The sequence below is a fragment of the Akebia trifoliata genome, chromosome 4 (assembly GCF_017979445.1).
Source record: "Akebia trifoliata isolate Shusen 1 chromosome 4, ASM1797944v1, whole genome shotgun sequence".
NCBI classification, from domain to species: Eukaryota; Viridiplantae; Streptophyta; class Magnoliopsida; order Ranunculales; family Lardizabalaceae; genus Akebia; species Akebia trifoliata.
In genome coordinates this window covers 28,553,287-28,578,861 of record NC_141378.1, presented here as the reverse complement: position 1 = coordinate 28,578,861, position 25,575 = coordinate 28,553,287, and the positions used below count along the sequence as shown (strand labels likewise).

The window sequence follows — 25,575 nt, the reverse complement described above, 5'->3', positions numbered from 1 at the left end:
TTATTTTTCATCTGTGATTTTGTGCACATGGGAAGTCAACCGCACCATCATCAAGCTAGTTTTGGTTTTCAGTGTTTCAGTTAATCACTAGTTCTAGTACGTCAATTTATCACAACTCTAACAAAATACTTTCTCGGGAATTGATACGGATCAAAATATGTAGTCCTCTGAATATAACGATTGAATGGTTGGAAAACCTCCACATGAAAGACATGGTAAAATCCCAGCATTTGAAATTGGGTGTACAGTGACCGTACTTTTTTGAAAGTCAAAATGCTGAAAGACAAAAGGCATTTACAGGTCATAAAACCATAGATGAGTAAAAATCATCTTCAGTTCAGTTATGGATGCATGTGCACGTCAGAATTGTGAGAATCACAGTAAAGACTGTGTGACCCAGCACGACCCTAAAAATTATTAAAAAAAGAAAATTCAAATCTTCACCACCAATGACCAATGACCAACCCCCCTTAAGCAGCCTGTGTTGTTATTGTTCTTAAATGCGGTGGAGAGAATAAAGTACCTCACAGGATACGGTCCTACTCACCAACCCACCCACTTTTTCATCTGTTTAAATTTTCCATTACGAACAGAGTAGGTAGTTTATGCGATCCATAAGATGCCCCGTCACCAACAACCACAGCCACACCTCAACGACTCTTCCTAATACCAATATTCCAAGTCTTCACACTATAAATATATAAATAATTCATTTCTTGATCCAAACTAATCCCCATTCCTAAGCAATCAATGGAAGAAACCAACTCTCATCAAGCCCACGTAGCTGTACTTGCTTTCCCATTCACTAGCCACGCACCTGCTCTCCTCCACCTCGTGCGCAGGTTAGCTTCAGCGGCACCAGATGTAACATTCTCATTCTTCAGTACCGCAAGATCCAACGCCTCGATCTTCGGATGGAAAGATGGTGGTGCTGATTTGGTTAATCTGAAATCGTACGATGTCTTAGATGGTATACCAGATGAGTATGTCTTGATTGGTAAACTACAAGAGGAGGTCGAATTTTTCATTAAAGCAACGCCTGATAATTTTAAGAAGAGTTTAGAGATGGCGGTGAAGGAGTCCAAGAAGAAGATAAGCTGTTTGATTAGCGATGCATTTTTGTGGTTCGCAGGAGAGATGGCGGAAGAGATGGGAAGAGTTCCTTGGATCCCATTTTGGATTGCTGGATCTTATTCTATGTACGCACATTTGAATACGGACCTCATTCGTCAAACCATTGGATTTGGCTATAATGGTAAATTTCTTCCAATCTAATCGAATATTTTATTTATTAAATTGAACCAAACCATAATTTGATCTTATTTTTAAAAAGTTGGTTTTTTCTTTTTTCCGAAGATACTAACTTCAAATCATATTTGAGGGAAGAACGTCAAACGTAGGACTTGAAATGAGGACATTTCACAATAAAAACTAAAAATTTGTTAGTAAATCATTACAAGAGAGAAAGCTGAGTAGAACTAGAAGTGGATCACACCTCCCACAAGTGATCCCCACGTACGCTTACATTGTAGCTTAATATGTGAAGCTCATTTTCGTTAAAAATTAATAAAACAACACTCCCCATTATACCTAAAATCACGTTATTCAGTTTTTCAAATTAAAATACATCTTTTAAAATTTTAATACGTTGTCTTGAAAATCCCTTACTATTTTAAATTATAAAAACGCCTTCTAATAAATATGGATTTGCTCATTCAACCAAGTATTTGTAAAAAGTCTCTTACGTTTTCTTGTGAGCTAATAAAAAGATTCTTATAGACATGCCCCAACATTTTGGTGAATATCATTGGTACCCTATGTTTTGAAACTGACCACATACTTGCTTGATCTCAATCTTCTTAATTGATTAATAGAAAAAAAAACTTAAATGCCATTGTCTTCAATTTCGAACTAAAGCCATTGACTTTTCTTTTTAAAATTGGTCATCTTCAAAGTCTTTAATCCCTATTGTATTTTTTTTAATCTACTCAATTTTATCTTCAATTATGGTATTCAAGTTAACATTAAGCCTATAAAGAAAATTCTAGGATTTTTTTTCTTCTTTTTCCGCAAAATCCTAGATTATTCGACTTAAACTTCTACATCATTTTCTTCCCAAAAACATACTCTTCAACTTTCATGATGGATCAATTTAAATTTATTCAATATTATTTTCACTCCATTGTTTTTTTACTTTTCCTAAATCATTGTAAAGAATCCTAAATTTTTCTACTTAAAATTCAATCATTTTACTTTTGCAAAAGTTTTATTTGGACTTAAGGTTTAAAGGTTGAAGTAGATAGAATCTTAAGATTCAAGATGAAGGTTAAAAAAATTACTTAAAGAAGTTGTAGACGACGTTTTGAGAAGCAAAAATCAAAAGGGTTTGGACTAGAGGTTTGAATTTTCAGTAGAAAAATTTAATAGGAAATCAAAAAAATAAACTAGAACAAGTACTCTAATCTTAATAGGAAATCAAAAAAAATTCCTAATAAAACAAATATTAAATTTCTAATCAAATTTGGACTCTTGGTTTATAAATTCTCTACGCAACATACTAGAGTTGGTCATTTACTCCAAGAACTTGGGAGTCAAAGGGTTTAGGTTTTCTTGGGACTAAGCTGGTCAAACCAATTTTTATGCTCTCGCATATATCATAATTGATTGGATCTAGAATTACAATGATAGATCTTGTTGATTTTGGATGAGTCTAGGTCTAATTTGATAACTATAAGATCCAAACCCGATCCATGATAGTTTTATTGATCCTTATAGAATCTAGGGTATAACATGGGGTCTGACTCGTGTTGGGTTTGAGTATATTTATACTTAGGTCTGGATTTTTTATATTGATTTGAGTCTGGATTTGACTCAGATCCTACTCACTAGTACCATATCCAGATCTGGCTCAGATTAAGTAATTAGGGGATTTTTGACTTTTTTACCCATACTGTACTTTTTTTTCAAGTTTATAGTAGTTTTCTATTTCACCATTGTACTCCTTCATTTTCCTAAGAATCAATTTCGTGGTACAGTATATTTTCCAAAGATTAAAAACATAATCTGCAAATTAATCTATATTTGGATCCCAATAATCTGGGGATGGATTCATATCTGAACTGAATCCAAATTGGGTCAAGGGACATTAAACTATATTCAACAAAAATTTGATTATTTGGATATACTCCAAGGATCCATACCCTGTAAATTTTGTCTTCAAATCAGACAAACTTCAGATCAAGTCCGACCCATTTTATGCCCTAGTTGAATTTGACGTCATCACCCCCAAATTCCGTCATAACTCAACTAACCTGATTATCTCTTAATTGAATCTTGTCATAGTTTACTAAAAATAACACTCAAAGTATTGTGTAGGAAAGCATTGATTTTCCTCAAGTGTATAATACTCATATCTCGAGAAAAAAAAACATCTTGCAAAGTCAAGTATTGTTTTACTTCGAGTGCTATTTCAAGTCACTTTAGCACTATTCTCTTAATTATTAGGTAGGGCCCACGTGGTCAAAATGTAGTTGTACTCGTCCAATAGGGTGTCTTGTTAACAACTTCGTTGTACTTATTTCTTTTATTAGTAAGGCTTGTACGTGCCTATGACATGAGCATCTCTTTAGGGTTATAGGTGTAAAAGATGAAAGATAGTAAAGTTAGAAGAGTATAAAGTTAGAGGAGTATTATTGAAGGGAGGGTGAGGAGAGAAAAGACAATAAAGTTAAAGGGAGAAGAGAAGAGACAATAAATTGGGGTTTTGTAGACCCATTCATTTGTCCCAATCTTTATACTCACAAAACTATTGCTTAGTGGTGGTCTACCATTGTGTTTTATTATATATACTATAATTTGCATATGGCTACGACACAAGTAATTTCTTTGAATGTTAAAGGAGTGAATGAAGAAAGATAGTAAAGTTAGAGGGGTATTATTGTAAAGGTGGGGGAGAGGAGAGAAAAGATAATAAAGTTGAAGGGAGAGAAGAGAAAATGCAATAAAATGGGGATGTGTGAACGTCGCTATTTTATTTCAATCTTTATACCCCCACAAAATTGTGGTTCAGTGGAGTCCATCGTTGTGTTTTATTATATAGATTGGAGTTTATCTATGCAAATAGAAGGTGCATCATCTTTTAGGTTAAAAGGAGGTATAAAATTGGATGGATATATTAAAAAAATGGGATAAAAGAAAATACAATAAAGTTGAAGAGGGAGAAGAAGAAGAAAAAAAATAAAAAGAAATTGTGTGGACCCCACTCTTTTTTATCAATCTTTATGCCCTACAAACTATAGTTGAGTGGGAGCTACTATTATGTTTTATTATGTAAACTAGAGTTCGCCTGTGCCTACGTCATGAGCATTCTCTTTTGGGGTTAAATGGGGTAAAATAAGTGATATGGTAAAGTTAAAGGGGGTATTATTGAAAGGAGAGAGGGGGGGGGGGGGGGGGGGAAGAAGTAAAACAAAATAGTTGAAGGGGGAGAAAAGGAAAGGCAATAAAATGGGATTATGTGGACCTTACTTTTTATTTCAATCTTTGTACCTCACAAAATTGTGGCTATAGTATAGTAAGGGTATAATAAGAGTGAGACTCATCATTGCATTTTATTATATTGATTTGGTACTTTTATTCTTGGAAGGATGGTCTTTGTCTTTCATCATATCTATTCTCATGTACATATATAGTTTTTTCAATATTTTATAAAATATAAAGTTATATAATAAAACACAACAATGGACCCCACTCAATCACAGTTTTACTGAGTATAAATATTGAAAAAAATGGTTCACATAACCCCACTTTATTTGCCTCTTCTCTTATCCCCCATTTAACTTCATGTATTTCCTCTTCTCTCTTTTCAATAATGCCTCTTTAACTTAACCATCGTTTCATTTTTACCCATTTAATCCCAATACGATGTTTGTGTCGTAGTCATGGGCAAATTCTAGTCTAGCTATATAATATAACACAATAATAGATCCTACTCAATTATAATTTTGTGGGGGTATAAGAAAGGAGTGGAATCTACACAACCCTATTTAATTGTCTCTCCTCTTCTCTCCCTTCAACTTTTTTATTGTCTTTTCTCTCCTCCCTTTTTTTAATAATATCCCTCTAACTTTACTACATTTCTTATTTCACCCCTTTAACCTCAAAGTGGGTACCCGTTAATAAGTGAGATGTTTCGGTGAAACATTACCCAACTTTCCGGCATGTATTTTTCATATTGGCCTAATTAAGGTAAGCTTGAAGGCCGTTTTTCTTTTATGAATTGTGAAAAAAAAGGATCCCCTAAACCTTATGCATGTTAACTAGAAGATTGACACAAGTGCAAGTAAGAGAACATATAAGAGATTGGAGAAAGGGGCAGACCCACAGTCGACAAAATAAAATGAAACAAGAGGAGGTGTTCAAGAAGGAAAGTAAATTTTAGGGGAAAGTACTAAAATACTTATGAATGTAGATGATTTTACTGAATTGACCTTTTTTTTATTTATAGATATTTACCAAAATAGTTCTATTTTCAATTTCATACTTCAGGGGTCACTTGATCATTAATAGAAAGTGATTCATGTAAAAACACATGATCCCCAACATGCAAATCCCAATAACACATATTTATCCTGAGAATAAATCTCAACCATTGGATTTTACTTTTACCATGTCATGAGTCATTTTCCATGTCTTCCTTTTAACAATATTTTTAGAAATATCTCTTATGGAAATCAGAAGAAATTTCTCTAGAGGGTAGTGTTTTCCTTTTAATAATGTTAAAGAGAAAGCAATAAATATAAATAGATGGTTGGGATGGGATATTTCTTCTAATGATTCTCAAGGAAAGTGTTACAAAACAATTGCAATTTTTATGAAGTCTACGTGTTTTTTTGGTACCTCTAATATTTAACGTCATGGTTCTTCCTCTGTGGTCCATGGTTTAATTCGGTTTTTTGTTTGGTCACTTTCCTAACTTATATTGAGTTGACTTGTTCGAAATAGGAATGGGACCTTTTTTTTTATCCAAAATCCGAGTATTCGAATTTAGCTAGTTTGGTTCCATCAAGTATATCCAAATAAAAATATGGTTTAGATATGGGTTGATGTGGATCGGATAAGGATCCATCCTTGTATCCATCAAGATCCGAATGTTATATTATTTTGCAAGTTGTATTTTTATATTTTTTTCAAATCACCATTTGACACTTTTATTTGGAATAACCATAAACGGTTTGACATTATCCAACTTGAATCGGATCTGGATATGAATTTAATGAAAGTAAATTGGTTCGGATATGATTTTAGCTAGTAGGATCCGATTTAGATTTGGATAAACAATTTGAATATGGATATGAACATACTCATACACGGCCCGAAACTGGATCCGTTTTAAACCCTGGTCTGAAACCATTTAACTTGATTTAATATTATTTATTACGATATATTATCCAAATAATTATAATTTGTTTATAATCATTGAAGTTTTTTAAAATCTTGGACACAGATGTGAAGGATGAATCACATTCATTTTCTTAGTCGTTCTTGAACGAGACAAGAACTAACTCACCCATGTTATATTAAAGAGAAATTTACCAATTCTTGTGCGAGATATCTTGAAATTATTGGGACAATACAGACCAAAATATAACCAAATTTTGATTTTTACTACTATGGTAGATATTTTTAAAATGTATGCTTTTAAACTTAACAAAATTGGTATTTCAACCCATACCCTTTGACCATCTGAAAAACGACTTATTTACCAACATTCTTTTTATGGACATTGAAAATGGTTTGGAATGTGTTAAATAGGATAATTTCATCCCATGATTTGGTAACTTCACCATATTTAGAACTTGGCCAAGTAGACTTATTTTGAAATTTCATAGATTTGTAGACTCGATGAATTGCTAGTGAGGGTGATTTACACATACCCCTTCACACTTTGGTCAATATTCGAGGTGCCCATTTTTTCAAAGTGATGATATTCGTCCCTTGGCCTAGGTTTTGATTGAGAGACTAACATAAAATGATTGAATTAATGTCAATGTCTTGAGCCTCTTGCCATATTCCTTGATTTTTTTCTGAGGAAAATATGTCATCTTCAGAGCTATTAACCAAAAATGCCTGGTTTTACTTCCAAAGATCCATCATTTTTCAAGTTATATGAGAGATTATTTTTAACTTAGCCATCCACCCGTTCAATCTTGTCTTAAGCTTTTAAAGAAAACCCTAGATATTTTTCACAAAATCAATCTTGCCTTCTACTTTGCCAAAAATCCTATCTAGCTCTTGAATTTTTTAGGTAGAATTTAAACTTCTTGAGGTTTGTAGGATGAGGTATAGGTTGAATTTTTATGTTCAAGCTGAGGGTAAAAGATTTTATTCACTTAAGAGGTTGAAGATGATTGTTTTTGGAAAAATCCATCCTTTTACTTCTCCAAAAGTTCTATCATGTTTTCGAGGTTTGAATTGGTGGAAGACAAAGGTAAAAAACTTTACTAAGGTTGAAAATGACCGGTTTTGGGGGGAAAAATCAATGGATTTTGTACTAGAGGTTGAAGATGAGAGCATTTAGGTCATTAACTCTACTCTCTTAGGAGACTTAGGACAAGAGAGCGTGACCATCAATTTGAAAACACAAATATCTCCAATATTGACCAAAATATAGATGGACATTTCTAAATCACTCGAAATTTTATTCAGCACAACATGAATCACAAGTTAAAATAAACAATTCACTACCTGAAAACTGAAAAATTCTACAGAAAAAATTGATGGCCAAAGGCCCACGAATTTTAGAAACTGAATTTTAACGGTTTATGACTGTCGAAATTCTTGATATTCTGTTAGGCCACGTCGTTCTGAGAGGGGCCTTAAACCAAATCCCAAATATTTGGGATAAGCTGTGGACGTGGGTTGCATACAGCAGTAGCATGGATCGTGGCCTAACGTGCAGCCTAATGTGCAGTAGTGGAATGGATCACGTTGCATTTATTTCTGTTTTTAGTATGTGTGTTTATGCTTTCTGTTACTAGTGGATAGGAGCCTTTTATTTCAGCAATATGTGCGTGGTTTGCTTATTTAAGCAGCTAATGCTTTTGTTATGGTAGGCAAGTAGTTACATTCCAACTGTGGTACGTTTCTCACCCTAAGAGAACATTTATCTTATCATTTATTTTTTTTATTTTTATTTCTTTTGTGTTTGGGACCTATCATATTCCCAGATTTGACGGCTTAGAGTTGTCAAATTTCTCTCATCCTTCATTAATTTGACATATTCGGCACGTCAATAAAAAAAATTTTGACAATGAAAAATTCGACACCAATTCGACCTCTTGGTCCGTCAAATTTGGGCTTTTTTCACATTGTGATTTTAATATAAATAATTTTCTCAACAATGTGACTGCAGGATGTGAAGATGACGCTGTCGGCATTACAGGACTATCGGTTCTACGCATCAAGGACTTGCCTTCAGAGATCATTGGTGGAAATTTGGAATCATCATTCTCACGCATGTTGCATCGAATGAGCCAAATATTGCCACATGCCACCGCTCTCATTGTAAACTCCATCGAGAAACTAGACGCCCCTGTCATAAACAATTTGAAATCCATCTTCCAACAATGCCTTGCAGTGGGACCCTTAACACTATCATCATCAACACCATCACCATCAGCATTCGATCTTGATGAAAATGGTTGTCTCCAATGGTTGAACGGCCAAAAACCCACCTCAGTAGTATACATTAGCTTTGGCACTGTTCTCTCACCACCACCAAATGAGTTAGTAGCCTTGGCTGAAGGAATAGAGGCCAGTGGCGTAACATTTTTGTGGTCCATCAAAGATAAACTAAAGACGAATTTGCCAGATGGGTTCTTAGATAGGACTAGTACTAGTGGGAAGGGAATGGTGGTTCCATGGGCTCCACAGTCACGTATCCTACAACATCCTAATGTTGGTGTGTACGTGACACACTGTGGTTGGAACTCCTTGTTAGAGAGTATCACAGGGGGAGTACCGATAATTTATCGTCCATTTTTTGCAGATCACCACATCAATGGAAGGTTGGTCTCGGATGTATGGGGTATTGGCATTAGAATTTCTAATGGAGTTTTCTCCAAAGATGGAGTATTAATGGCTTTGGAAACAATATTGTCTAAGGAAGATGGGAAGAAAATGAGAGAGAACGTTGTGGAACTCGGAGAACAAGTAAAGGAGGCCGTGGGTTTTAATGGTAGCTCTACAAAGAATTTCAACACTCTCTTGGAGATGGTTGCAAAGAATTGAAAATACAACATTAATTAATATATATATATATATATAGGATCCGCTCCCCCCTTAAGTAATTGGGTAATTTGCACTTTCATTTTTCTTACTTTGTCCCTGCAATAATTTCTTTGAATTCATCTAATAAAAGCTTAGTTATTTGTAGGGATAGGGAGAACTTTCTCCTTTCAATTTCACTTTGTGGTGTGATTGTGGTCCTGTGTCCTACTTTCAATCTCTGAAATAATTTAGGAAAATGCTGAAGTGACAATAAAATTCACATGGTTTCATACACTGCTGATGTGGATGTCTGTACAGAATCAGAGATGCATTTCATTGAGATACGAGTGAAAAGCATCTATGGTTATGAACTCACCTTCACGTGAGCAATGTGTGAAAGGGTGTGAACTTTAAGTCACTCCAGCACGACACAGTAATTTATATGGCTAGTATGATTGCATGTGGAAAACAATTGAGGAAAAATTATTTTCGATTGAAGATGCGATTTTTAAGCATACAGTTATATATTTTCAATGGAATTCAATTTTCGATCCAAAGATATTTTTCAACCTAAGGAAAATATTTTTCCATCCAACCATCTGGAAATTTTTTTTTCTCATCTCTTAAGGTACGTATCTCAGGAATACTCCCAATCCATAGTTAGCAATTGTCCAAAATATGCACGAATTCTCCTAATACTACAGTAAAATACCGTCGCAAAAGCATCTAACGACTGTCAAGAGACTGTTAAATGTACATGAATTATAGCGACAGCCGCGCTGGCCGTCGCTATAGACTATTATTTTATTTTTTTTAAATTGTTATTTAGCTACGGTTTTGGCCGTCCCTATAAAAGCTTGTGAAAAAGAAAAAAAAAAAATTTTAATTTTAAACCAGCCCCCTCATGTATTGTTGAATATTGGAAATACTCCTATGTTTTGAAATTAATGACCTTGACCCCTATTACCAGTATGAAAAGACCCAAATGCCCCTCCTATCTTCAACTTTAAAAAATCTATTTGCCAATCTAAATTCTAATCTACAATTTGAAACTCCTGCAATAAGCATTCCAGATGCATACAAGACAACCTCCACTTGCAAGTTCATCTATTTTGTTTTGTAGAATATAAATAAGAAACTATCAGTAGCGTGCCTCCCTCAAATCTACAATACTTCGCCTTACTTGTCGTGATAACAACACTATTTTGTGGCGATGTTTCCCAAATACATATATAGTTGTCTGATTCCATTGTGGATTAATTCCAACACTCGTTAACTGCAACCACGAAAAATAAAAAAAATAGAAGATCATAAGTAGAATTTTAAAAAATCAAAACTTTAAAAGCACAATTGAAGATGAATCTATTGTGTATGAATCAGATCAAGAATTATCCCTACAGATCTGAACAAATCCAATTTCTGAGTTAGCTTTATTGCAACAAAATCGTTGCAAATATCTTATAGATGAAAAATGATAATCTAGGACTAGTTTAGAAAGAAATTGCAGTCTAGAATCATACAAATGAAGACGAAATTGAACTATAAAAACCAATCCAAAGACATGATTTTTAGCACTAATTCAGCTAAATATAAAGAACAAACGTGAAATCCATAACATTTAGAATGAACAGATGAAAGAGAACTCACCATCAAGGCCTCCTTCATGGTGATTGGAGCATTTGCAGCAGCCATGGCGCCAAGTGGTTTCGATCACTGCCAGATCTGAAGCAACCAAGGAAACCTAAACATATAAATTGTTCAACAACCAGTTGTTCAATTTGTTTGTTGTAGTCCTCCAACGCTGAGCAAATTGCCTCCTAAAAGAGCATTGAAGAAATTCAACATTTAAATTAATATATATATTTGAAGATAAATAATATTGAGAGTTGGACCCCTAGCAACTGAAAAAGGGATTCAAGTGGCACTGACTAAAGTTACTCAAGCATTATGACTATCACCTGGAGGGCAAGAGCAACAGCCTCTTCATGCATGGACATCATGCTGTATATGTGGACACAAGCACGCTTCCGCTTTTCCTTGAGGCAAAGGCGCAGTTAGGGTGGGGGAAGCGAATACTAAATTCTACCTATGCAACTTTACTTAGTTTTTCTAAAACGTGCTTGAAAGCATACCCGGATTTCCAGAGTGCGGCTTTCAAAGAGGAAGGGTAACAGGATAGTAGTTGTTATAATCCTGCAGTGGCATCACGAATAGGCATATAGTGAGAGATGGCACAGTTATCATGATTTGTGGAAATGAAACCAAGTAGAGGTTTAACTTACCCAACATTCAACATATTTTTTCTTTTTCTTCTTATCTGATGCATCGGGGCCATCTAAAATGAACACCTCCCAATGGGTTATAACTTATATGCATTGAAGTCATCTGATTAAATGGATTCATAGATCAATAGACAGGTTTTTTACTTACCATTGGATTCAAGATCTTGAAGTATAGGTTCACTGCTTCTACTACTACCCTCTTGAAGTACGGATTCAATGCTTCTACTACTAATACCTCGGCCAAATGTCCTTATAGAAGGTGATGCACCACTAGGACCAAATGCAACTTGCACTGGTGCTGTTGCATGTCAGAAATCAGATACAAGACACCCATAAGAACTAATAAATTAAGATTCATATGGTCTACTAAGGCACATATTTTTATTTTCTTTTGAGAATAAATATGATGGAACTGAGGTTCCTCGTGTCCAATTGGGCGCACATCATGCAGTACGCATGGCTCACCAATTCAGTAATCCACTCAATTCAATGTATACCATGAATATTAAAAAACAAAGAGAAATATTACTAGGAAAACACTCGCCTTTCCTTTCAACTTTAGATCCTCGCCTCCTAGAACCTTCCTGCAAATGCAGAAGAACTTAGATCAAGTAGTATTTGATACAAGAAAATTAAAACAAATGAGACTCTAAATGTCCATAATAAAGGATTGGAAAAATGGGGAGAACACAAGTACATTGACACGTCGCAGCAATTCCCGGGTCTGGGCGGCTTCTGTATCCTCGATTTCTTTACTGTAAATAATTGAGGTGTTTAGCCAAAGTTTCAACAATGACAATATAATTGAGAAACGTTAGATAAAATAAAAATACAACAAAATATAGTACGTTTTGGTTAGAGTAGGCTACAGTGCTTTACAAGGAGGAATTTTTGGTGTGAATCTCACCTGCAAAAAACAAAGCAAAGAATGTAAAATAAAACAAAAACGAATAGTATAATATGTAGAAAAGGGTACTTGTAAGATTGATGTATACTAAATTATAAAAACTATAATATGTAATGGCCGTTTACAAGATAATTTACTATTCAAGACTCATATTCACATGTATGCCATATTGGTGTTCATTAAGATCTTGGTCGAAACAAAATGAAGCATCCTTGTTACAAAGATGAAAGCAAACCTTCCTAGAAGGAGCAGTTGTAACTTTAGAGGTTTCTTCTGCCATTAATCTGCTTTTCCTTCCAAACTCACGGAGTCAAGTGAGAAGATAATCCTACAATTTAATCACCATTAACATCATCACCACCAAAAATCGTATCTCAAAAATTTGGGGTCAGCTGAACAAAGCATGTTCCTCTATTCAATTTTAGTCTAAAAAATATATAATGAACTCAAAGATGTCCCTTACCCTTTATGCTTGTGGGTAAACTGGGATTCAACTTGTGCACTCATAATTTTTCCAAACTTATACAACAATCTTAATCAAAAACTTTTTCCATATATTTTTCTCCTTTGTTCTTTGTTGGTGAGTCTGTTTTAACAACTAAAAAAAAAATAATTCTTTTCATGTAGTTAGAAAATTAACCTTTTTTTTTTTTTTTCCTTTTTATTATCTAGTTGGTAAGTAAACTAGAACTTTTAACCTCATAATTATATTTAATATAACAATTCTATTCAAGAACTCTCCACATATAGTAAAATATGAACCCATTTATTTTCCTTTCTATTATGTTGTCAAGGGGTAAGCCAAGATCGAACTTGAAACCTCATAATTCCATCAACTCATGTAATAATATCTAGTCAAGAAGTTTCCATTTCGTTGTATTTTTGCCATTCTATCCTTCTGTTGTGTATCCAACTCACAAGCTCATTAAGTTCTTTAACACATAAAACAATTGTAATGAAGAACTTTCGTGGTGTGATTAAAGAATGAGCCTTTTTTTTTCCCTTCCGTTGACAATAAGCTACAATTGGACTCAAAATCACATTACCTTGTACCACAGTCCAAATCAAGAAGTCAACCCATTCGTGTAGCAGAGATGAGGATGTTGAGATGGATGAGAGGAAAAACATCAAATCAGAAACGAACACATTAGGGAAAATGTAGTAGTTCCAAAATGCGATAAGCAAAGAAAAAGTCAGCTGAGATCAAATAAGAAACTATTCAAGTGGTCCAATTTTTTGCAGTGAGTCGTTCTATATTTGGTTTAGTAGATGAAATCTGAGTACGGTTAGAGAGATGCATCAACACATACAATACTAGAAGGGGGGGTACCACTTGGAAAAGGTGGGACTAAATTAAAACTTTCCAGATTTCAACTCATGTGAACAAGGATTTGCCCAAGAGAGGATGCATGATAGTTATCTTGGCTTGGACATAAGTTATTCTAAACAGGTAGGGGCACGTCTAAAAGAACTTACATAGAAACCATGAATGTTTTGAGCTCTAGAAAGGTAGGTAAACTTGAGTACGCCGGGTTAGCCTTTCGAAAAACCATGGATGCAGCAGCGAGTACTACTGCGGTCTCTGCCGCTACATCAGAGCCCGGATTCCCCGACGAAACAGAGTAGACAGAGCGAACAGTGTCCATGTCCTCGGGACGCTCCCAGCACTTATGATAGGCATTTGGATCACCCACACTAACATAAAGCTTGCCTGGGGTAGCAGTGGCACACTTGAGAAGGTAGTCTGTGGCCCATATGCCCTCCATATTCAAGTGTGCCCCATGACAACATTATAGTGGAACACTCCTTTCAAGGCGTACCTTCTATGGGTTATGTAACTTTTTCATAATAGTCTCTCTTTTTTATGTCTATGAATTCTCTCTTGGTATTACTGCATCTAATGCAATGTTTTCCTATAGAAACTAGGGGGGAGCAACTGCAGATATTATTTCTGACCTCCTACCCTTTGAAGCTTATAGGTAGAATTACAATGGAAATCCCATGGTTAGCTTGAGAATTATGGTTTGTCTTTTAAGTATGCAGCACACTGCTCATTGATTACATGAATTCTCAAAAACATAATAGAGATAATTGCAATTGCCAAGCAATCATCTGTACCACTAACATCTTTTGTTACTCTTTTGATCCATCAGCGAATTTGCTTCACCGTTCATAAATTCATTACCTAAACTATGGGTATATCTGACAGCAGCGTTACTCTGTCACTTATTAGTACTTGTAGAATTTTGGCCACTCTGAGTCATGTAAGATGAAATGGGATACTACACCTAAGGAAGGTAGTCATATATAGCCATAGTTGAGCAAAGTAAGGAAGGTAGTCATATAATATTACTCCACCAGGAGTGGGAGTAGGCAATTAGTAAAAAAAAAAACAATTATGTGAATCTAATTAGAAATACCTTTATTTTATTCACAGGAGATGAAGCTTTAATACCATTTGATTCACTGCCAGAAGAACTACCAGAGTCTGAAGCAGCAGTCTAAAATTAAAAACCAGCAACACAACAATACGGAGTCGAAACAATTGAAATCAAATAGTTGGCAAGCAGCAAAACCCTATGCATTTCTTCAAAGAGCCCATCATACACCAGAAATGAAACAACACATGAAGTAACAGAGTGCCAGCAAATAGTAAATGAATTGGTGTCAAAAGTGTGTATGTTTGTTTATTGGCTTATGTAACAAGCTCTTTAGAGGTGGCCAAAGTCCCTAAAGAAAATTTGGGATAGAAATGTAAAAATGCATAAAGAAAGATTTAAAATTTCAGTTTTTGCTACAGAGAAAAGGATTCTTGAAACCAGGATAGAGTTACTGTTCCTTAGAATTTTAGTAGAGAATTAGCACCAAGGACATGATTCTTACTCCAACAAAAAATAAGATAAAAACAATTCTATTTGAGGAAAAAAAAGCCAAAACTAAGGAGATGCTTAGATGTATTTTTCATTCAGTTAATCATTCCAACTTTACTAATAAGAGAATTGACTTCTTCTTGTTTTTCTAGTAGAAATAAAATTACTGACCCTTTGGAATCAGAACTTTTGACTCTAAGATCCTGAACTTGTTGTAATGGAAAATTGGACTAATTGCTTTGGTCAGTTTATTCGGACAATGCATTTGTCGATCCAAACTTACTAAAGCTTTAAAATCCCTCATCAGAAAAGTTGGAATTTGAAAAGGAAAAAAAGAAACCCAGTTAATTGGAATTTTAAACTAAAAACTTAATCATCATCATAATCTCTACAACATCAAAATTACCAAGAAAGGAATAGTCAAAGAAATACCAAAAGGATTGAGATTTACTACCAATGAGAAGTGAAAACTACTCACTTGAACTTGAAGTTGAAGCTGTTTGAGATATTCGATGGCTTCATCAAGCCTCGACGCCTTATTCGTCTATCATAAACAGAACATCAAATTGTTCGGTCAACTACTTGAGCTCAAACCGAACTAGATTCCAAAATTAAGAAAATTAATATAAAATAAAAAAAATTTAAAAACCTTGTTAGAATTTGGAATTAGATTCTGTAAGGCTCTCATTTTCTCATTAATTCGACTCCTCCTCCTCTGTCCAACATTTATAAATATCAATAATTAAACCACTCCAAATAAAAATCCTGAGAAACAGAGATAATTAAGAACGAAAATTTTCACCTTTTTGGATAAATTGTGGAATTTTGCAACTCAGCTTCTCTTGGAAGAATTGGGAGGAGGAACAGCCTTCGAAGATCCCTCTGACACCTCAAAACCCTCCTACATTCAAACAATATCGACCAATTAAACCTCAATTGGATTTGATTTTTAAGATTAACAATTGAGATTCAAAAAAAAAAAAAACAAACACCTCATTTTCTCAATGCGAACATCCATATCCTGGAGAGTTGAAATTCGATTGAGAGATCGAAACCCTAGATAGGTGAAATCCAATAGAGTCTGAGAGAGTCGATGAGAGAGATCGAGTTGAATAGAGAAGATAAATCGTGTGAGGCGCAAATTTTATATAAACCTTAGAGATCGAGTTGAATGAGAAAGATAGCAAAACGATTGATTTGGCGCAAAAATTAGGGGATTTTTAATCCAATTCATCTGGTTTTGAGTTCCATAGAGGAAGATACCAATCTGAATTGGGAGAAAATTAGATTTTTTGTCGACTGCAGAGTGTAGAATAAGAATTAGGTTTTTACAGAAATGTTGCAAAGAGGTTTTTTTAGAAAAATTCAGCGAGACTCGGGAGGTATGTTTGTTTGAGAGAGAGAGAGAGAGAGAGAGAGAGACTGTTGCCAACGATGGAAGCAAATAGAGACTGAGCTCTTCTTCCTCATCACTGGAGGAACCTAAGAAATGCAGGAAGGGAGAAAGAGAAAAATTTACGAATTTGTTCACACACTACAGCGACGGTATCAATTTTGGGTCGCTAAAGATAGATATAACGGCGGTTTAAATGAAGCCGTCGTTGTAATTCGTTGCTACAGAACGAATTTCTAGTGGTTGTACTTCGTTGCTACAGAACGAATTTCTACTCTTCCAAAAAACAGGAGCAGAACTACTCTTCCAAAGAACAGGAGCTGAAGTACTCTATGGAGGAGCTGGAAAAGTAATTCTGTGTAGAAAGGGCGTTTGGCAATCAACTCTGTGAAGTACTGGCAGAAGTACTTTTGTGCTGGAAGTCTGTTTGGGAACCATACTGACTTCTCATGACTTATAGAAAAAAGACCAGAATACCCTTATATTATACCAGTTACTGTTTTTTATCTTTTAGTGTCATAATATGCTTTCAAACTATACTGTTTTTGACATTTTAACTATAAATATTAATATAATATAATATAATAAATATTAATATAATATGTTTAAATCCATTATACTCAAAATTTAAAAAAAAATTGACAGACTGTCTTTTAGTGTCATAATATGCCTTCAAACTATACTGTTTTTGACATTTTAACTATAATATTAATATAATATAATATAATATTTTAAATATTAAATATTAATATAATGTGTTTAAATCCATTATACTCAAAATTTAAAAAAAAAAAAAATTGGCAGACTGTCTTTTAATGTCATAATATGCCTTCAAACTATATTGTTTGACATTTTAACTATAATATATATAATATAATATAATAAATATATAAATATTAATATATATAATATAATGTGTTTAACTATAAATATTAATATAATATAATATAATAAATACTAATATAATATAATATTTTAAATATTAAATATTATATAATGTGTTTAAATCCATTATACTCAAAATTTAAAAAAAAATTGACAGACTGTCTTTTAGTGTCATAATATGCCTTCAAACTATATTGTTTTTGACATTTTAACTATAAATATTAATATAATATAATATAATATTTTAAATATTAAATATTAATATAATGTGTTTAACTATAAATATTAATATAATATAATATAATAAATACTAATATAATATAATATAATATTTTAAATATTAAATATTAATATAATGTGTTTAAATCCATTATACTCAAAATTTAATTTTTTTTTTAATATTAATAAATGTTTCTTTCATTTGATTCAAGGGCAAATGAATTAGGAATATTTTCATAGAAAATTAATAAAGCTAAGGGTATTTTGGTAAAACGAACCGTTAGATTTTGACTCCCCGCAAGATGAGTTTTGAGAAATAGGTTTTCTCGACTTTTTCACAAAGAGTAATTTCTTGCTCTTGCGCGAAGTAACTCTTCGAAGGAGTTGTTCATCAAAACGCATCCAAACGACTTTTAACTCCCCGCAAGAGTCAGAAGTAGCCAAGGAGTCCTATCCAAACGCCTACTTAACTTTCGAGATAATTCGTGATTTATTCATTTTCGAAATAAAAAAATATGTACAAAAGGTAAAAAAAACATATTAATGCTTTTATCATATCATTTTTCTCTAAATTCTCCAACAATCCTTGGTGATTTGCTATTAACAAAAAAATTATATTAATCTGATGGATCAATGGGAGGATGCCACGTTTATTGAAAAAAGAGTATTAGAGTTTTAAAAGTCTATCTATTACGCATTGCAGAGATCCAACCTTGAATCGTGTCACATTCACCGGTCGTCAGAGATCGAAGAGTCCATACACCCATCACATCGATGTTACTAGAGCAATCACGAATTCCCATGCCTTAAACTCTAGGGTCCTTGATAGAACCCTAAAGAATCATGTAGAACTTAGAGAGGAGATTAAAATAAGAGAGAATTGAAGAGAAATTCTATATACATCACGTACGAGTCTTCAAACCTTTTTATAGACATGGGTTGGCTCCTTTGTTGCAAAAACCTAATGTAACAATGACTCTTAGGTCCTCTAGGACTCTAAATCCTTATTGAAAGATTCTTATTAGATGTGTGCATCTGTGTTATGGAGATGGGTCCACATGTATGCCCAATCAACCAAGGCTCCTATCTATGGCAATGGACCAACATATCCCACTTGTCTACAGTGAGACACAACAAATATCTCCTCATCTCAAGCAATGTAAGTATTCTTTTCATACGAAGGAAAAAGGTGTGTGACTCCCTGGAGTTTATTTTTCGAAGAGACTATCATGCCAAGTTTATATCTAACTGATAAGACACATCTCATCTTCTTAATTCACACTTTCCCTAGACTTACTTGACCTCATCAAACTGAGCATTTTCCAGTCCCTCATAAGCCCATGCTCAGAGCAATACACAATACACGAGCTTCTTTTGGAATATATATATATAATTGAGCATATGATAATATAAAAAACTTTTGAAAAATATAAGTAGCTGTGCCAGCACAACCTCCGGTCATTGTGTATAATTTATGATTAGAATGTGATGCCAAATAGTCGTTCTTAACTCCTCATGTTGCTTAGATTTTGTTAAATTACTATCCTACTTATGTTCTATTAGACCTTATGAATCATAGTCATATGTGATAAGCTAGAGTCAATAAACATTGTCCTCAATTTTATAATGTAGTCATTATTAGTCACTAAGGGTACAATGATTACCTATATATTCAATGTACTCACAAAAAAAAAAAAAAAAAGGGAATCATTTATTTATTTATGTAGGTAAAATAAGATCGAAATAAATAGCACACGTGGTATCTCACTTGTTACAATGGAACTCCTTAACAGTTAGTCAAACTTAACATCAGATAGATCTCAGTCTAGTCACACTGTAAGTTCCTAAACTAAACTCCTAAATCTAGTTGCTTACAAAAACACTTGATTAAAGTTCACATCCAACTTTCTCAGGCTATATGATTCTATGAGATTATGAATAATGTTCAATTCCTATGAATCTTATCTCGACAATATTTGAGGAGACATTAATAAAATTTTCCAACTTGCAATCATTGTGCCTTGTAAATTGATTTAACCCTTTCTAAATAATTTGTCATCCTACTCGTAGTTTAAGCTCTAGGATAGTCATTGTGTGAACGAATGACTTCAGCCTGATGACGAAAAGTAAGTTCATGTTCACAAAAAATGGTTAGAAGCAGTGTGTACATAAGATAATCCAAATTTGATGCAATGTAATAATAGAATACATAATCATATAAAAAAAAAAAATCAATATCCAAGAGTTAAAAAAATAACTTAAGTCCACTACAATCACTATTCAACACCTACGAAGCCTTAAACTACTGGCATGATTTTGATAAATGTCCTAGGGAATATAGGCTTAGTCAAATGACATGCGACCATCTAACTTGTAGAAATATGTGATAAGAATACCTCCCTTAGCATAGCCATGTCTCAAATGTAGTGATATTAAATGTTGATGTACTTTGATTTGTCATTGTACTTAGTATCCTTTTTGCATGATAGTGTTGTCATGCTATCATAATGTAATGATACATGATGTCTGATACTATGCACAATACTGAGTCAAACAAGTAACCTTCTCAACCATACAACTTCTTGTACTATTGCTTGATACAATAGTAATGTGTTGATGTTGGATGTCATTGAAAAAATAATTACTTTAACTTGAGGGCAAGTAAGGGTCAAACAAAAAGGACAAGTTGACAGAATTTCCTTTGATCAAAAATGCTTTTGATACCAAGATTAAAACTAATTGTAAATTGATGAACACGAAAGTAAGAACAAAAAATAACTTGATGGAAATTAACTTCTACAATCAAAGAGGGCCACTAGAGAAATGAATCCACCTAGAGCCATTTAATTTAATCTTTAACCTAGTTTCTATCCTTTTTTTTTATATCTCCAACCAAAGAACATGTTAGTGTTTCTTTAATTGGAAAGTAAACTTGAAGCCAATAATGGTGGGAGTTTAATTTCCATTAGTTTGTAAGAGAATGCCTAAGGTCAAAGGGGCATGTCATCAATTTTAAATCACATGAGGTATCTCAAATATTCACCAAATTTTAGAGGGGTATGTTAAAAATCACACAAAAGTTGGACCGGTCCTTTTACTAACCCGGTCGAGTCATTGGTCGAATCGGTTGAATCGAATGGGTCAATTGGTTTATTCAAAAGTGGGTTTTTCTAATTAACTCGACTGGTCCAACCTAGTTGGACCGGTCAGTCAGGTCCGATTTTTAAAACATTGATTTCGAATAGTAGCTCACTTTTTTGGACAAAATTACCCCTACTTACAATCTTTATGATAAACCCTTTGAAATATTCATCGAAATTATAACTTCCATCCTCCCAACCCTTTATATGATCCAACAAAGGAGAGAGCTCTTCATTCTCTACCAGAACCCACCAAATAACCATTTGAGTTCATCAACGACCCTCTAACTTTGATGAACGATAGTAAAACATGTAGATCTATCCATTTTCCAGCTCGATCTACGACTTATTGGAAAGCTTTTCTAACACGATTTTCATTTCCCCTTTTTCTTTTATATCTTTTGAAATTTTTTTCATATTCTTATGGATCTTGATATATTTCTTTTCTAATTTTATTTTACATGGAAAATGATACTAAAAAACTCAATGACTTCGAGGAATTTTTTAATTTTAGATCATAAATTTTACCTATTGTCGAGGTTCGACACTAAAATGTACTACAATGTCGAGGGTCAACGTTTCTTGTCATCTAACCTCGATGAATATATATAACATTAATTTTGTACACTATAAATGGTTTGTAGTGTCAAACCTCGACTGTGACGCCCTTGAAACACACACACAAAGCCCCATACCAAATCTCGAGGTACTAGGTGGCACCTCGAAATTTCGACATAGTTTCCTCTGTTTATGATAGCATTACAAGGCACTCAACTTGCTTCACCTAATAAACAATATACATAATATCCTGTATATACATACAAAACAGAATAATAGCGGAAGTCTAAATATATCTAATAATGTACGGTAGATCAAAGTGCGAAAGAAGTAATTAATATACAGGATTATACATAAACTCATATCTCTAACAAAATCCTAACGTTCAACCAAAATCTATAATATAGCCTGAAAAAAACTGGCATTTTTAGTGATTATAATCCCAATACTCATCAGGTAAAGGACTCTGGTAGTCTATTTGACCTACCAGATAATCCTTGCTAACGTTGCTTTACACAGGTCTCGTCAAGTGTAGAACTTGAAACTAAAAAATGAAAAGGAAATGGTGAGTAACAATGGTTACCCAGTAAGGAAGCAAACAATTCTTACCAATAACTTCATCCTAACATAAATGAGTAAGTATTCTAAATCATTTCAATACATGTAAAGTTTTATAAAATGAACTACGATTAACTGGTACATATTACCAGTGATGAGCAACTAAACAATTAAAACTCAAATTACATCAATCAGCAACACTCATTATAACATTTTCTTTCCATACGAATCTAATTGGTAAAATTGAAACATTAAATATGCATTTCATTTTATATATCAAAATAAAGCAATAGATACATAATACACAATGGAGGAATAGTAGAATTAGAGAGTCGGGATTTTATGATTGATAACTCCCAATCGGGACATGATACTGTAATAATAAAATATTATTTCTTGATTTTGTGGATAGTCGATGCATTGCCACACTTGCGAGACTATTTATTCAGCTTAGGCTAGCCGTTTGATTTGATCATAAGCAATGGGTCTCTTTTCAATGTATTAGAATGTTTGGCTACTATAGACTGTTAGTGATCACTAACTAGTCATCTTCGTCTATGCCTATCAGGCATGCATGTGATTCTCGTTATATATCTCCATTCGTATACGACCACCTTTACAATACAAGTTAAGTAAAAAAAAGGAATAAACCTTGATTTTAGTTGTGACTTTACTTTCATACGCATCCCATACCATGTATGAATTTGATTGTCCCTATCGTACATCTCAGGATAGTACATCACTTTGAATGATATGATGGACTATCTCTTCAGGCATTCGTAAGTTTTTTAATAGTTCACAAAATAGCTACATATACATATCATTTCCTTTCTTTGAAAATAAATAAAAAATGAACATTACAGAGTTGAAAATGTGTGGCGCCCCGCCGAACGCTAACACAAATCCCCATGTCAGATCTCGAGGTACTAGGTGGCACCTCGAACTTTTGGCATGGTCTCCTCTGTTTATGTTAGCATTCCAAGGAGTTCAACCTGCACCTGATAAACGACATACAATCCTGCATACATATACAAATTATAATACCAGCGGAAGCTTATATACGTCTAATAACGTACGAAAGATCAGAGTGCGGAAGAATAACCAGAATACAAGATTACACAAAATTTCTCACTCTAACATAAGTCCTATCGCTCAGAACAAAATCTATAATATATATTTTTTTTTTGGACAAATCGACACTAGTAGGGGTAATAACCCCAATACTCACCAAGTGACGAACTCTGGCTGTCTATCTGACCAACTAGATGATCGTCATTCGTACTCTATACTTGCCTCGCCAAGCTCTGAATCTGAAACTAAAAAATAGAGAAGGAAAGGGTGAGTAACAATGGTTACCCAGTAGGGAAACAAACAATTTCTGCCAATAACCCCTCCTAGCATGAACGAATAAGCATACTGAATCATTTTAAAATAATCAAACTTTTACATAATAAACTACGATTAACTGGTACATATAGCCAGGGATGAGCAACTAAACGTTTTAAAACTCACATTACATCAATCAGCATTACTTACTATAACATTCTCTTTTTATACAAATCTAATTGATCAAATGGAAATATTAAATATGGATTTCATTTTATATATCAAAATAAGCAACAGATACATAATACACAATGGTGGAGTATTGGAATTAGAGAGTTGGGATTCACGACTGGATCGCTCCCAGTCGGGACATAATGTTACAATTCTTCTCTGGTTTTTAGTTTCTGATTTTGTGGCCGGTCGCTGCACTTACCATACTTGGTTGACCATTTATCCGGCTCAGGCTGGCCGTTTGACGTGACCGTAAGCAATGGGTCTCTTTTCGATGTGTCAGAACGTTCGACTACTATAGATTGTTAGTGATCACTGACTAATCATCTTCGTCTATGCCTATCAGGCGTACATGTGATTCCCAAAGATACAAACCATTCGTATACGACCACCTTTACATTACAAGTTCACTGGTAAAGATAGAGAGGAATAAACCCGGATTCCAGTTGTGACTCCACTCTCATACGCGTCCCATACCACGTATGAGTTTGGTGGTCCCTACCGTACATCCCAGGATAGTACACCACTCCGGATGATATGACGTACAATCCCTTCAGGCATTCACAAACTCTTTAACAGCTCACAAAATAGCTACATATATATATATTATTTTCATTTGAAAATAAAAGATAAATTAACTATACAAGGTTGTGAATAGATATCCAGTTTCCTACCATGCAAGTGTGGCCACCCGGCCTAAAATAAATAACATAACAGAAACGTAAACAGCGCCTCGCGCTAACAGAAAGTAAATAAACATGCAACCAGTAACATTATCCCTGGATATCTGTTCACCAACCTACACACAACATAACAACGTAAAATGCAGACATCACCCCTCGGGTGTGACTCTGACATTTTACCGTTTCATACCCTTTTCCCTTTTTTTTTTGATTTTTACAATTTTCAATCTCTTCAATAAAATATCCATTTTCTGATATTCATCAACTCAATATGAGTTCATTGAATATTAAATCACAATTTCCAACTAAAGAATTTATTTTTATCAATAATATTGAAAAAGAATACAAATTTTTATTCAAAACGGGGTCCGAGCAGCAGTGCACAAGACCCATTGATGGAAATAACCCATTAAAATACTCTACCCACGTATAATTTGTTAAAAATACAATTAAACATATCAAACATGCAATTTCTGGCGTGAATTTTTAAATAACAAAAGAATTCTATATTTTGGAAATACATCAAAATTTTTCTGATAAAATCCTAAATGCAATTTTCACAATCTACGATTACTAATAGAAATTGAAAGTTCCTTACAATCACTAGACGACGGAATTGAAGCACGTGCACGGAAATCGAGGCGATCGGCACGGAAATCGAGACGGACCAAACTTTAAAGTGACTAATTTTCGAAACCGGCCTGATGGTTTCGAAGATCTCGATGTGCTCGTCTCTTCTCCCTTCTGCGACGGAGGACGGTTTGACCCCGAAACCGATGAAAACCAAGGTCGAAGTTACGAAATCTCCGTAAAAAATACGGCTGATTTTTTACTATACGGGGTGAAAAAGACGAGAAAATGGAAGGAATTTAGGTGGGTTATGTAGAGAATGAGACGACGGACATTTCTCCTTTCTACGTCGGAAAGCGATTTGACCCCAAAACGGACGAAATCAGAGGTCCAAGTTTCGAAATTTTCGTATCCAAATACGGCTGATTTTTAACTATATCGGGTGAAATAGAAAGTGAACGAAGAAAGGTTGGGTGGGTTTTGTAGAGAACGTAGCTACGGACATTTCTCCCTTCTGCGTCGATCGTCGACGGTGAGCCGTTTGCAAAGGATCTGAGGTAGAAGATCAGAGGAAAAAAAACGAATTCTTTTTTTCGTTTATTTATCGCGCGGCTGTATCGACGAGTTGGGGAAGATGACATATATAAAAAAAATTAAAAATATTATTTAAATAAAATGTGGGA

At 34.1% G+C, this 25,575-nt stretch overlaps 2 protein-coding genes and 1 long non-coding RNA gene across 8 annotated transcripts; 1 reads left to right on the top strand and 2 right to left on the bottom strand.

Moving 5' to 3' along the window:
• Window positions 1-708: 708 nt before the first annotated feature.
• On the top strand, window positions 709-9,462 carry LOC147404673 (anthocyanidin 3-O-glucosyltransferase UFGT-like). Its single transcript, XM_086440719.1, has 2 exons — window positions 709-1,255; window positions 8,414-9,462. The coding sequence occupies exons 1-2, from the start codon at window positions 751-753 to the stop codon at window positions 9,289-9,291; spliced, it is 1,383 nt and encodes a 460-aa protein (XP_086296845.1). The 5' UTR covers window positions 709-750; the 3' UTR covers window positions 9,292-9,462.
• A 705-nt stretch (window positions 9,463-10,167) lies between these two features.
• On the bottom strand, window positions 10,168-15,060 carry LOC147404672 (endoglucanase 3-like). Of its 6 annotated transcripts, none has more exons than XR_015177870.1 (10): window positions 13,506-13,611; window positions 12,695-12,787; window positions 12,401-12,459; window positions 12,250-12,307; window positions 12,097-12,136; window positions 11,701-11,850; window positions 11,553-11,605; window positions 11,229-11,463; window positions 10,918-11,087; window positions 10,168-10,546 (listed from the first exon to the last, which is right to left on the bottom strand). XR_015177870.1 is itself a non-coding variant. In XM_086440716.1 (10 exons), the coding sequence occupies exons 1-2, from the start codon at window positions 14,223-14,225 to the stop codon at window positions 12,739-12,741; spliced, it is 339 nt and encodes a 112-aa protein (XP_086296842.1). In that variant the 5' UTR covers window positions 14,226-14,893; the 3' UTR covers window positions 10,168-10,546; window positions 10,918-11,087; window positions 11,229-11,463; window positions 11,553-11,605; window positions 11,701-11,850; window positions 12,082-12,136; window positions 12,250-12,307; window positions 12,401-12,459; window positions 12,695-12,738. The 6 variants fall into 6 exon arrangements, 5 of the variants coding, with proteins under 5 accessions (XP_086296842.1, XP_086296843.1, XP_086296840.1 ...); XM_086440716.1 differs by lacking the exon at window positions 13,506-13,611 and adding an exon at window positions 13,936-14,893 and having other exon boundaries at window positions 12,082-12,136; XM_086440717.1 differs by lacking the exons at window positions 12,401-12,459; window positions 13,506-13,611 and adding an exon at window positions 13,936-15,060 and having other exon boundaries at window positions 12,082-12,136.
• A 44-nt stretch (window positions 15,061-15,104) lies between these two features.
• LOC147404671 (uncharacterized) lies at window positions 15,105-16,937 on the bottom strand. The gene is made up of 3 exons (XR_015177240.1): window positions 16,322-16,937; window positions 16,132-16,230; window positions 15,105-16,044 (listed from the first exon to the last, which is right to left on the bottom strand). It is a non-coding gene; the product is annotated as an uncharacterized LOC147404671 (long non-coding RNA).
• Between the last annotated feature and the right edge of the window lie 8,638 nt (window positions 16,938-25,575).